This window comes from Macaca thibetana, chromosome 10, assembly GCF_024542745.1.
Source record: "Macaca thibetana thibetana isolate TM-01 chromosome 10, ASM2454274v1, whole genome shotgun sequence".
Classification (NCBI taxonomy): Eukaryota; Metazoa; Chordata; class Mammalia; order Primates; family Cercopithecidae; genus Macaca; species Macaca thibetana.
The window spans coordinates 25,281,643-25,295,139 of record NC_065587.1 but is presented as its reverse complement, the minus strand read 5'-3'; the positions used below and the strand labels follow the sequence as shown (position 1 = coordinate 25,295,139).

Here is a 13,497-nt window from a genome sequence, read left to right as displayed (position 1 = left end):
CTCTGCCTCCCAGGTTCAAGTGATTCTCCTGCCTTAGCCTCCCAAGTAGCTGGGATTATAGGCACCTACCACCATGCCTGGCTAATTTTTTTTTTGTATTTTTAGTAAAGACAGGGTTTCACCATGTTGGCTAGGCTGGCTTCGAACTTCTGACCTCAAGTGATCCACCCGCCTCGGCCTCCCAAAATGCTAGGATTACAGACGTGAGCCACCGCACCCAGCCTATAATGTATCTTGAAACCAGATAGTGTAAATCCTTTTTGTTATTTTCAAAAAGTTTATTATTCTAGTTCTTTTGATTTTTAATATAAATTTTAGCATCAGTTTATTGATTTTTTACAAAAATTTCTGCTGGATTTTTGACTGGGATCATGTTAAGTCTATAGATTGATTTAGGAGGAATGGCCATCTTACCAATATCAAGTCTTCCAATCCATTCCATGAGCATGGTATTATTCTTAATTATTTGGATAACTTCTGTTTTTGTTCATTAGTATTTTGTAGTTTTTAGCATACAAATCATGCACATATCTGGTTAGATTTATTTCTAAGTGTTGGGTTTTTTTGTGTTATTATTGTTCTGTTGCTTAAGTTTAAATTTCCCATTGTTCAGTACTAATAAATAAAAATATCAATTCGGAATGTGCACCAAATATATGAATACATCTATTTAATTAATTTATTTCTCAAGCAAATGATAATTAGGGCACTTTCGATTCCATTATCTCTTGGCAAAATGGTTATGTATTTCATGATAATATTTTAAATAGTTGATTTTTCATGTTTTATTTTAATGCTTTGGTTGGTCAAACTTTTGAAACTTTCTAAGAAAATGCATTATAATAATTTGATTATTTGATTATTAGGGCTTTTCATTATTCCATACAGCATAGTTATGGTGAGTGTTCACTATCTGCTCTTTGGATAATTTAATTTTTATTTCTAGACCTTCATGTTACTGTCTAGGTGTTTGTCCCTAGCTTTTAAGGTCTTTTAATAATCAGCTTGTTTTGTCCATTTCATTTTCTTCTTCTCTTTGATTTCATGATTATTAGTTATGTTTGTATTTTTCACCATTCAATTCATGACTTTCTAATTTGATTAGTTTTATTTTATTTAGAGATATAGAATCTAAGAGTTGAAAAAATTCTGGAGATTAATCCAAGGGGTTTTTCTTTTAAACTTGAAAAAATCTACTAATATTAGAGAAACCTAACACCTATTTTGTTAATTTGTTCACATGGGCAGATTAAGACACAAGGTCTAACATGTAATGCTGGTTTAGAGATCCTGGTTTAGAGATAATTCTAGTAGGGTCAATGGGGCTGTCTCATGATACGTGTTGTGATGCTGGATGATAAGATGTAAGGTAGTTGTTTCATGGTGCTTGCAGGGGTTGGAGGGAATTTCCAATTATACGGGAGCTAGTGTGCTTGCTTAGGGTGTTTTATTCAAAAGACTGCAGAGAAATATAATACGTGAAAATGATAATCTTCAAATTGTTATGATAAAATATTTTAGAAAACTCTTGGAACATGTAACTGATTTGCTGCATTAAAGCACCTTTATGTTTCCTCTCAGAATTATGTTTAATTATAAGGGTGCTTATTAACATTGCTCTGGTTAAATTATATTAGCATTTCCATTATATTGTGTTTGTTCAAGGATTTAAAGTGCTGTATGTTTTCTTCCAGTACAAAAGTCTGTATATAGTTTTTAAATGAGTTGGAAATTACTAATTATAAAAGGAATAAATATTTGAAAAGCCAATTGGACAGCAATCATTTCTATTATTAGTCACATAAAATTTCTAATAGTTAAAAGCCACATTTCAGTTATTTTTCTCTAGCCTTTTTGCCAATAATTATATATAATTTTAGTCATAAATGAGTTTTGTGATTTTGCCACTTTTCTAATAACTTTGTATTTTGATATGCATTTTAAAATTATATTTTGAAATAACTTCAAACTCAGAAAAGCCATAAGAATGGTATGAAGAATTCTATATACCCTTTAAACCAAGCTTGTCCAACTTGCGGCCCGTGGGCTTCATGCAGCCCACGACGGCTTTGAATGTGGCCCCACACAAATTTATAAACTTCCTTAAAACATTATGAGATGTTTTTGTGATTTTTTTTTTTTTAACGTGTGGCCCAAGACAGTTCTTCCAATGTGGCTTAGAGAAGCTGAAAGACTGGACACCCCTGCTTTAAACAGTTTCATTGTTTGTATACATTTTGCCTCGTTTGTTTCATTATTCTTTCTTTGTATGATTTTTAAGGGGTGTAATTTAGAGACATCACACTTCTTGACTATTATATGTTTCAGCCTGTATTTCTTTTTTTTCTTTTTTTTGAGATGGAGTCTCGCTCTGTCGCCCAGGCTGGAGTGCAGTGGCTCCATCTCGGCTCACTGCAAGCTCCGCCTCCTGGGTTCATGCCATTCTCTTGCCTCAGCCTCCCCAGTAGCTGGAACTACAGGTGCCTGCCGCCACGCCCGGCTAATTTTTTTGTATTTTTAGTAGAAACTGGGTTTCACTGTGTTAGCCAGGATGGTCTCGATCTCCTGACCTCGTGATCTGCCTGCCTCAGCCTCCCAAAGTGCTGGGATTACAGGCGTGAGCCACCGCACCTGGCCAGCCTATATTTCTTTTTTTTTTTTTTGAGACGGAGTCTCGCTCTGTCGCCCAGGCTGAAGTGCAGTGGCCGGATCTCAGCTCACTGCAAGCTCCGCCTCCCGGGTTCACGCCATTCTCCTGCCTCAGCCTCCCGAGTAGCTAGGACTACAGGCGCCCGCCACCTCACCCGGCTAGTTTTTTTTTTTTGTATTTTTAGTAGAGACGGGGGTTTCACCGTGTTAGCCAGGATGGTCTCGATCTCCTGACCTCGTGATCCACCCGTCTCGGCCTCCCAAAGTGCTGGGATTACAGGCTTGAGCCACCGCGCCCGGCCAGCCTATATTTCTTAAGAACAAGGTTTTTGTCTTAGAGGTCCACAGTACAGTGTTCAAAATCAGGACATTGAGCACACATATAATATTACTGTCTAATCCAAAGTCCATATTCACATTTCGACAGTTGTTCTCCAAAATGTTCTTTTTTTGCGATAATTTTTCCTGGTCCAGGATTGAGTCTGGGAACATGCCTGCATTTCCTTGTCATACCTTTAGTCTCCTTTAATCTGGACAAATCCCTCAGCTTTCTTTTACTTTCTTGACCGTTAACATTTGTAGAGCACAGGACAACTATTTTGTAAAATATCCCTTTCTTTTGTTTTGTTTAGTGGTTCATAATAATTAAGATTCATGTTAGGCACTTTTGTCGGGGAGACCATAGGTCAGATGTCGTGTTGTTCTCAAGGCATCACGATGCGGAGTTGTCCCAAGTCTGGTGATTGTTAATTTTGACCGTTTGCTTAAAGTGGGTGTTTGCTAGCATCCTCCACTGTTATGAGTTTTCCCTTTGTAAATAAGTAACTTGTGGGAGTTGCTTTTGACACTACGTAAATATTCTGCTCCTACTCAAACTTACTCACTAGTTTTGGCACCCATCAGTTTTCTGACTCCATCATTCATTCCATAGTTTTTGATTGGCATTTGACTATAAGAAAGCACTTTTCCTTCTCCCTATTTGCTTATTTATATCAGTATGCACTCATGGATCCTTAATTTATCTAATGGGTTATGATCTATTACTCTTCATATTTATTTTGATATGTTCACACTTTCCCAGTTTTGGCTACTAGGAGCGCTTTTAAGCTGGTTCCTGTTCAAATAGCTCCATCATCCTACAAGCCCTTGCTTACTTTCTAGCAGATGTTTAAAGCTCATGTTGTTATTTATTCACTGTCCTTGCCCTAGAATCAATCAGCCTTTTCTCTAAGGAGCGCTAGTTGCTTTTAATGGAGAGTGGTGTTTAGCAGCCTAAATTTGGACACAGAAGTGCTCATTGCTGCTGGTGTGTCATTGCTTCTAGACCTTCATACACGGAGCAAAGAAATGTTTGTGTATATGTGTATGTGTTCACATCTCTACCTACCAAAAGCAATGAGTTCAAATAGATACTCCCATTCCAATTCAGTGCTACAGTGTACCTTCTGTTCTCTTTCCATGTTTTAACTCTCTTGTCCAAAAAGGCTCTTATTATCCTCAATATATTTACTCATTTGTGTAAGCCTAGAATACACTGTAAATAGTTTCCGAACTGCTAACTCGTACTACTGTGAAAGCAAACCTACTAGCTAGAGTTAATATTTGTTTTCAGTTCTTTAAGGTAAATTTACTTACAGTACTGTACACAGTTTAATTCTGATAAATGTATTGACCTACATAACCCCTACCTCTATCAAAAGACAGAATATTTCCATTCTTCGAAAGTTCCTTCATGCCTCTTCCCAATTTCATGTTCATAGAGGCAAGTATTTTTCTGTTTTTTGTTTTGTTTTTGTTTTGTTTTTTTTTTTGAGATGGAGTCTCACTATGTCGCCCAGGCTGGAGTGCAGTGGCACGATCTCCACTCACTGCAAGCTCCGCCTCCCGAGTTCATGCCATTCTCCTGCCTCAGCCTCCTGTGTAGCTGGGACTACAGGCGCCTGCCACCGTGCCTGGCTAATTTTTTTGTATTTTTAGTAGAGATGGGGTTTCACCGGGTTAGCCAGGATGGTCTCGATCTCCTGACCTCGTGATCCGCCTGTCTCGGCCTCCCAAAGTGCTGGGATGGGATTACAAGTGTGAGCTGGTTTTTTTTTTTTTTTTTTTTTTTTTTTTTTTTTTTTTTTAAAAACACAGATCAGTTTTTGCCTGTTCTAGACTTTATGTATGTAGAATTATACAGCATATACTTCTTTGTATCTGGCAACCTTTGACCAACGTAATGTCTGACATTTACTGACGGTGATGGTAAAGTTTAGTAGTCAACTTGACTAGGTTAAATGTGATGCCCAGATAGCTGGTAAAACATTATTGTTGGATGTGTCTGTGAGGATGTTTCTGGAAGAGACTAGCATTTGAATCAGTGTAAAAAGATCCACCATCAGGGATATGGGTGGCTATTGCCCAATCCATTGAGGGCCTGCAGGAATAGAACAAAAAGGTAGAGAAAGGGCCCATCCTTTGTCTCTTTTTGAGCTTGGGCATCCATCTTCTCCTGCCCTTGGACATTGGAGCTCCAGTTTCTCAGGCCTTGGAATTCCAGGATTGATACTAGCAGCCTTTTCTTGGTTCTCAGACCTTTGCCCTTGGCTTTAGAGAATGGTTCTCCTGGTTCTCAGGTCTTTAAGCTTATACTGAGTTACACCATCTGTTTCTCCAGCTTGCAGACAGCATAGCATGGGACTTCTCGGTCTCTATAATCATGTGAGCCAATTCCTATAATAAGTCTCCTCTTACTTGCTTATATATATCTTACTGATTCTGTTTCTCTGGAGAACCGTGACTAATACAGGTACAATGCTGGATGTATCAGTAGTTTGTTTTGTTTTATTGCTGAATAGTATTCCATTGTGTGAAAATATCACATTCTGCCTATCTTCCTGTTGGTAGTCTTTGAATTGTTTCAGATAAGTTATGAATAAAGGTGCTATGAAGATCCCTATACAAGTGTTTTTGGAGATACAGGTTTTCATTGGATAAGTATCTAACAGAGGAATCACTGCATTATACGAGTGTGTGCTTAACTTTATAAAAAACTTTCAAACTATTTTCCTAAGGGACTGAACGTTCTTTACCATGCTCAAAATCTATTTAACGCAACATTCTCCAGTGATACAGAAGTAATAGGATGTGTGTATACAGACAGAAAGAGACTTATTGTAAGGAACTGGCTTATCATGGAGACGGGCAAGTCCAAATCTGCAGTGTGAGCTGGCAGGCTCGAGACCCAGGATAGCTGGTAGTGCAGATGAAGTCTGGAGGCAGTCTTCTGGGAAATTCTCCCTTCCCTGGGGCATCTGATCTTTGTGTTCTATTCAGGCTTTCAACTGATTGGATGCAGCCCACCCACGTTATGGGGAGCAATCTGCTTACTCGCAGTTTACTGATCTAAATGTTAATCTCATTCCAGGACATTCTCCAAGATGAAATTAATCATCACACATCCACCTCTTGTCATCTTGGTGCTCATACACATCTCCTTACACCACGATTAATCTCCAATAAAGACGATAACAAGGTCATACTTCCATCTAACATGATACAACTAGTCTGCGTACAATGGAAAATGCATGGATTCTTTTCCCAGAGGAGGATGCAAAGTCCTTGGATAATGTTTGCTCTTTTCTTCGACGTCCTGCAACTTAAATACTTTCATGTAAAGTTAACAATATTTAAATGCTACACTAGGAAGTCAGTATATCTTCTGTTACATGATAAAGGGATAAGAAGGGGGAAAGAAAGCAAAGATATTTGTTTAACATACACACACACAATAAGGGGGAACCACTCATGACAGTTGCAGTCCTCATTCCTCTAACTGGTCACGTGGTTGTAGCTGGTATTCATTACTGCCATGCATTATGTGATCCCTTTACCATCAGTAAGCACCTCAGTGGGTCATGGTTCTGTATCTGGTGGGATGACCGAAATCATTACTCCTGAAAGGTCTGGGACATTCATAGCCCCACCTGAATTGGGTTATAGTTTTCCCTTGACTTTAATGACAGGCTATAGTAATAGTGGGGGGATACCCTAGGAAATCTCCTGTATTCCAGACACGCTCTTCCTTATCTCTCTAGTGTGGATCCCCTTGGCAGTCAGGCTCAGTCACTCCAGCCCACACAAAATCTCCCTTCCCTGGCTGTTGATTCAGAGGCATGGGGGACCCAAGGCATTGTCTGTCCTCCTGAGCAACTTATTGGAGTTCCGGCTGCCTTGTGTCCCTGCTGACACTTGGGGTTGTCAATATTTAACTTAGCCATTCTAGTAGTTGAGAAGGGGTATCTTAGAGTGGCTTAATTTACATTTACATGATGACCAATGATGCTGCGTCCCTTTCATGGGCTTACTGGGTGTTTATATTCCTTTCTTGTGAAGTGTTCATGTGTTGTGATGTGTTCAAATCTTCCTTGAGTTTTTTTATTGAGTTGTTCTTCTTTTAACATCGATTTGTAAGAATTTTGTTTGTTTCTTTGAATGCAAATTTACAAGGCATTTTTTCTAACTTAGGTTTTATGATATTTTACCCCAGTCCATGGCTGGTCTATTTTTCTAACAGTGTCTTTTGAAGAACAGAAGTTCTACATTTTGATAAAGTATAATTTATCATTTCTTTCTTTACCCTGCCTAAGAAATTTTTTGCATAAAGATTTTCTGTGAAGATATTCTATATATACTCTAGAAGCATTATAATTTTAGCCTTCACATTTAGTTCTATGATAATCCTTAATTTAATTCTTTATAAGGTGTGAGGTAACAATTCCTTTCATCCTTTTCCCCATATGGATATCAGCTTTCCCAGTATCATTTGCTGAAAAGACTTAAATTGACTATATAAATGTGGATATATTCTGGGACCCTATATTTCTGTTCCAGTGATTTAATCTAATGCCACTAAATTATATAACCATATTAATCAATCTAATGCATTGATTAAGATTAGTATGGCTATGTAATGAGTCATGAAATTGGATAGCGTTAAGGCCTTGAACTTTATTCCTCTTCCTTAAGATGTTTTGGGTATTCTAGGTTTTTTGCATTTCCATATATATTTTAGAATCAGCTTGTCGGTTTCTTTAAAAAGGCCTGTTGGACTTATGATTGTAATTGCACTGAATCTACAAATTAATTTGAGGAGAATTAACATCTAAGCAATACTAAATCTTCCAATCCATGAACTGAGTATATATTTCCATTTATTTAGATCTTCTTTAATTTCTCTCAGTAACATTTTATAGTTTTTAGCATATTGGTCTTGTATGTCATTTATTTATTTATTCCTATGTATTGATAGTTCTTTGTTATTACAAACTGACTTGTTTTTAAAATTCCATTTTAAAATTGTGTGCTATGAGTTTATAAGAATTTCATTGGTTCTTATCTAATGACCTAATATCCTGTGGCCTTGCTAAATTTACTTGCATATTCTAGTAGTTACTTTGGATTTGACAAAGATAGGATTTGCCAGGTAGGTAACCAGATTGAATAGAATCAGTTTTAATTCTTCCTTTTCAATTTGGAAAACCTTTATTTCCTTTTCTTACTTTATTGCATTGGCTAGGACCTCCAATACAGTGTTGAAGAGGAGTGAGATTACATATTCCAGCTTTTTTCTTATCTGACATGCATTGTATTTTGTTTATCTCACAGCTCAGAAAGGCCTTACTGACCGTTCTTTCTGAAATACATCTTCCTCTTTTTATCATTATCTCAGCATCATATTTAATTACTATATATTCCTTGTTATAAATTGTATGTGTTTATTTCTTTGTTGTTTGTCTCTTACACTAATCCATAAGCCCCATATTGGAAAAACACTGTTTTCACAATTACATCCTCAGTGAGTAACACAGTGGCTCTTAGTAGATACTCAGCATATGTTTTCTAGAATTAGTCAATATTGGGAGGAAGTTTTAGCAGTTATGCAGTCTCCTCTCCTTCCTAGTGTCTTAATCTCCTTGGTAAAACTGAGGACAAGTATTTTTTCTCGCAAGAAAATTTTCATGTTTCTCTTTTCACCTTTCTAATTTTTAGGAGATTTCAAATTTTCTCATAGAAACCACTTATATTTAATACTTTCAAAAGCTCTTAACTTACATTTTATAAAAAGCAATACAATTCTTTCTACTAATTTTTGAAAAATTATCGTGATGGCAAATTGGGATAGTTTGCCTTTCCTGGGTGTTACATACACTAAAAAGTTAATATTCAGCATTTTGCAGTGGTTCAAATATAGAAACAAAGTAAACACATTTCATAGATATCTACTAAGCAGGTGTTAGGCCACTATTTTTTACTCTTTAAGATCTGGAGAAATTGCAATGATGAAGTGAGCTTGTTAGGCAAAGTATTTCCTTATTTTTGCCTCTTATATTTTGCCCTAATCTAGGCCATGCTTCATTTGCTTTTTGTATAATTTAAGGCTGATGAAGGTAAGTTGTGTTCAGCCTAGGACATTTAGGAGGTCCTAGTGATTTAGGATTTAGCCAAAAGGCAAATATCTTTCTTCCTGCTGCTTCATTTTAACAGCTCCATTTAAATAGCTGATAGAAGGCAAGGCTTCAGTTTATGTGCACACAGGAGGAAAATAATATTTTGTGTTTCCTATAGTGTGTTAAACTAAGTCCTTGGCTTATTCTACCGACCGACAATGGAAATTTCCTTAAAGAAGTACATAAACACATTCTAAGCTGGATGTTCATTCATTCAACTCCCTCTTTCCCTCATCTCTCCTCTTTCTGTCCTCTTCCTTCCTTCTTTCCACCCACTTCCCTCCCTCTCCTTGTACCTATTCTCTCTCTTCTACCTTTTTTCCTTTATTCTCTCTCCTGAGCTCTGTCTTTGTCACAGTCAATCCTCTTGTGCAAATGTAGTAGAGAATAAAACACCTGTACCCTATGCATTGCAGCTTACATTGTAGTGGGAGAGGTAGACAGTAAAGAAGCAAATATAAACATGTGATAATTTTTGCTCATCGTAAGTGCTACAAAGTGTTTTGTGGTGTGTGTGTGTGAATGGATGCGAGATAGACAGCAGGACAGTGAGAATGAATGAGAATCATGAAAGGCCTCCTCAAGGAAAGGGGTATTTTAAGTGAGCTAATGAGCTGTTCGTCTAGAAGATCCAGGACAAGTGTGTGAGACAGTGGGAATAGCCGGTAAGAAACCCTGAGAAGGGAATGAGCTTGGTATTAGAGAAACTACAGTACAGAAGCTTGGCCTAAGTGAAGTGAGCTTGAGGAGAGCACTGTGAGATGAGGCCAGAGAAGGAAATGGTGACTCTAGAAGGTGTGGGTAGGGTGTGGGTAGGCTGTGGTAAAGAGTTTCAGTTTGATTCCAAGTGTAGTCAAAAGACAGTGGTCCATGTGTGGTATTATTTCATTTTGTCATTTAGACATTTTGAAAACATTTCTGATTTGATCAAAATACTTAAGTTCAAATTCTCATGTTAGTTTTCTCTTCCAGAAATAGAAAAAGAAATATATGTGGCAAAAACTGACAACATTGAAAAAAGATGAACAAATCTACAATTACAAATGGAGAGTTCAACACTTCACTGTTGATGATGAATAGAAAAAATAGACAGGTGGCCAGGCGTGGTGGCTCATGCCTGTAATCCCAGCACTTTGGGAGGCCGAGGCGAGCAGATCACCTGAGGTCAGGAGTTCAAGACCAGTCTGGCCAACATGGTGAAACCCCATCTCTACTAAAAGTTCAAAAATTAGCCAGGCATGGTGGTGGGTGCCTATAATCCCAGCTGCTCGGGAGGCTGAGGCAGGAGAATTACTTGAACCTGGGAGGCGGAGGTTGCAGTGAGACAAAATCTTGCCATTGCACTCCAGCCTGGGCGACAGAGCGAGACTCTGTCTCAAAACAAACAACAAACAAACAAACAAAAGAGAATAAATAGACATTCAGTAAAGATTCAGAGGATGATCTTTTATTTTGATGTATTTAGGGGGTACAAGTGCAATTTTGTTACATAGATACACTGCATAGTGGTGAACTCTGAGCTTTTAGTGTACATTGTACCCAGTGTGTGATTTTTCATGGCTCACTCCTCTCCTATCCTCCTGCCTTTCGGAGTTTCCAGTGTCTATTATTTTACTCCCTATGTCCACGTGTACCCGTTGTTTAGCTCCCACTTGTAAATGAGAACCTGCAGTATTTGACTCTCTGTTTCTGACTTACTTCACTTAGGATAATGGCGTTCAGTTCCATTTGTGTTGCTGCAGAGGACCATCTTGAACAACTCTATCAAGCCCACTTGGTTTAATTGCCTTTGTATTCTTTTAAATGAAACACTCCACCCTACAAGAACAGAATGCACATTTTTTTCAAGTGCCATACAGCATTCACCTAGATAGACTAAAAGTTTCAATGCATTTAAAAGCATTGAAATCATACCAAGCATGTTCTCTGACCGCAAACAGAGCTAAACAGAAATCAGTGTCTGAAAAATCCCCAAATATTTTGAAATTAAACTACACCCTTCTGAAGGACTCACAGATCAAAGAAGAAATAACAAGGGAAATTAGGAAATCCTTTGAAATGAATGAAAATCAAGAAACAATCATTACTCTTAAAATCAAAATACTAACATACAAACAGGTAGAGATGTATCCTTCCCATTTGCCTGCTTCTTGAATTTCCTACTTCCTGCCTATGTTGGGGTCATCGCAGTTTCTCCATGGGAGGAGCGTGGCTGTGCTCCCCCTGCAGGTGTGCGCCTGACCCTGGTAAAGTCTGGCTGTGCCTATTTAACTAGTACTCTTTGTCATTCTACTCTAGTTTGAGTGAACGAACGCTTACCATTTTCAAAGGCCATATTCCAGGAACTATGGAGGGGAATTTATGGATCAGTCACAGACCAGTTCAAGTTACAAGATCCTTATGCTAATGTTAATTAAAATCTCATCACAGCCACTTCCTTTTACAGTCCCACCTGGGGAATTCTGGTCCACTTCATCTCTATGTGGTAGACTTTGTGAGTCTTTCTTCAGTTCCTTTCTGCGGCGTCTGTTTCTGCGAACTCTCCATGTAATTGTTTTGACTTTTTGGAATTTTATAATCTTCAAGTATCTCTACCTTCAGTCTGGTATCAGCTTGTTCTATTCAACTTTGTTTATCTAGGCGTGACCATTAGGCATTAAGCTAGGCACTAGGATTTCAAATGGAATGGGAGCCTTATAAATCAGGTAACTAATTAGTGTGTGGTAAATATTTTGACAGAATGTTGGAAAGGCTGAGTAAACAACCATTCATTCAGTGCACATTTTTTGACCACCTACTGTGTACCAGGCATTGTGCAATAGGGGCTGTCTCATCAGAGAAGACTTCAGAGCACAGGCGGCCTTTGAGTTCAATTCTGGTTATTTTAGGAATTTTCAAGATACAGAGAGGGGTGTGATGTTCTAGGCAAAGGTATTTAAAGGTGAGGCATGTAGTTGTGAAGGAGTAAAGAATGACCTGGGAGTGGGTAATCTTCTCTGGCACTAGGTATTTGGTAGGGCCTTGGAAATAGTGAGTAAGTGGCAAGAGAAGGGACTAGAAAGGTTTGGAAAGTTCTTTTTGGAAGTTTTTTGTTTTTGTTTTTGTTTTTTAAGGGAGTTTAGTCCTATTTTAGTGGGCATAGTGTTTATTAGTGTCTTGGTGATTCTCACCAACACTTTCATACTGTCTGTATCTCTTATTCCTTTGGTTGTTATTTTGGTCACTACAATGGTCAGCGGCTCCAAGTGACGGTCGCGAAAGTCAGCCCTGTTGTATCATACTTTTGTAGAAAGTATGTAGAAAGTGGGGGGTGGGGAGGGGGGAACATCAATAGAGAAGGAATCCTGAAGCAATGAGCCAAGTATGTGGTATTTTTCTGCCCAGAGTATTTCCTTCTAGGAATTAATTAATTCACTAGTTTCTTGAATTTTTTTTTAAAAAAAGTAGAGGAGGAAGAGGTTGAGGTATAAACACATTGCTTTGAAAACACCCTTGTGGGATAAAATTTCAATTAATTGCCCACCCTGAAATTTTTTATTTTTTTCCTTTAGGTTTCTTGCTATTTAAAGATTTTTGTTTGAATGAAATTAATGAAGCTGTACCTCAGGTGAAGTTTTATGAAGAGGTAAGAAGTAACTGTTTTACTGATGCTTTTCTTTCAAAAGCATATTTAAACTGTACTTTGGAACATATTAAGACTACTCAATATCTTATAAATATTTAGAAATTCATTGAAAGTAATTAGTAGTGCAAAATATAGTATCAAGTTTGAGATGCTAACAGGTATAAAAAGCTGAGCATGCCATAAAAGTCGCATTCTTAAAGGCTTCAGAGTGCTATGGAAGCAGTGAGGGACAGTTCCAGAGACAGGAGGCTCATCCAGAGCTGCACCAAGGAGTGCCAGGTATTTTATTTTCTGTGGAAGCGTGCTAGTTCTGGAGATGTGAGCAGAGGCAGAGGACTGCTATTAGCTTTGAAAGAGATACTAGCCCAGGTTTTCTGGTCATACTGGATTGACAAATTGGATATTTGGTTGGGGGTGTGATGGAGCACTCAAATGCATGACCGATTTTCCCCATACGACATTTGGTGAAATCTGAGGTTGGAGGGGAGCTGAAGAGAGAGGCCAGAAACTTCTGGAAGGCACATTGAAATCTCCTACAGCCTTACAGTGCCTAGGAAACAGACCTGCTGGAGGCTGGAGGCTGGAAACAGAATGGGCGAGAGGTGAAAACCTTAGAGGAAGTGGTCTGGTGACATTGAGTGTCTACAGCTACTTTTCACCCAGGGTGTCTGTTGATTTCAGGTGTAGCAGGCAGATGAGCATCCAGGCTTGGCTGCTTCTGGGAGACAAAAA

The 13,497-nt window shown here is 38.2% G+C and overlaps 1 protein-coding gene across 2 annotated transcripts in view; it reads left to right on the top strand.

The window, feature by feature from the left end:
* The window catches only part of GRK3 (G protein-coupled receptor kinase 3), a 163,399-nt gene that overhangs the window by 69,826 nt on the left and 80,076 nt on the right, over positions 1–13,497 (top strand). Inside the window, exon 3 of one of the 2 annotated variants that reach the window (XM_050745912.1) lies at positions 12,692–12,765. The exons of the other annotated variant lie outside the window; for it this stretch is intronic. Coding sequence (XP_050601869.1) covers positions 12,692–12,765 — 74 coding nt within the window. The remainder of the gene's footprint in view (positions 1–12,691; positions 12,766–13,497) is intronic. 2 annotated transcript variants of the gene reach the window in all.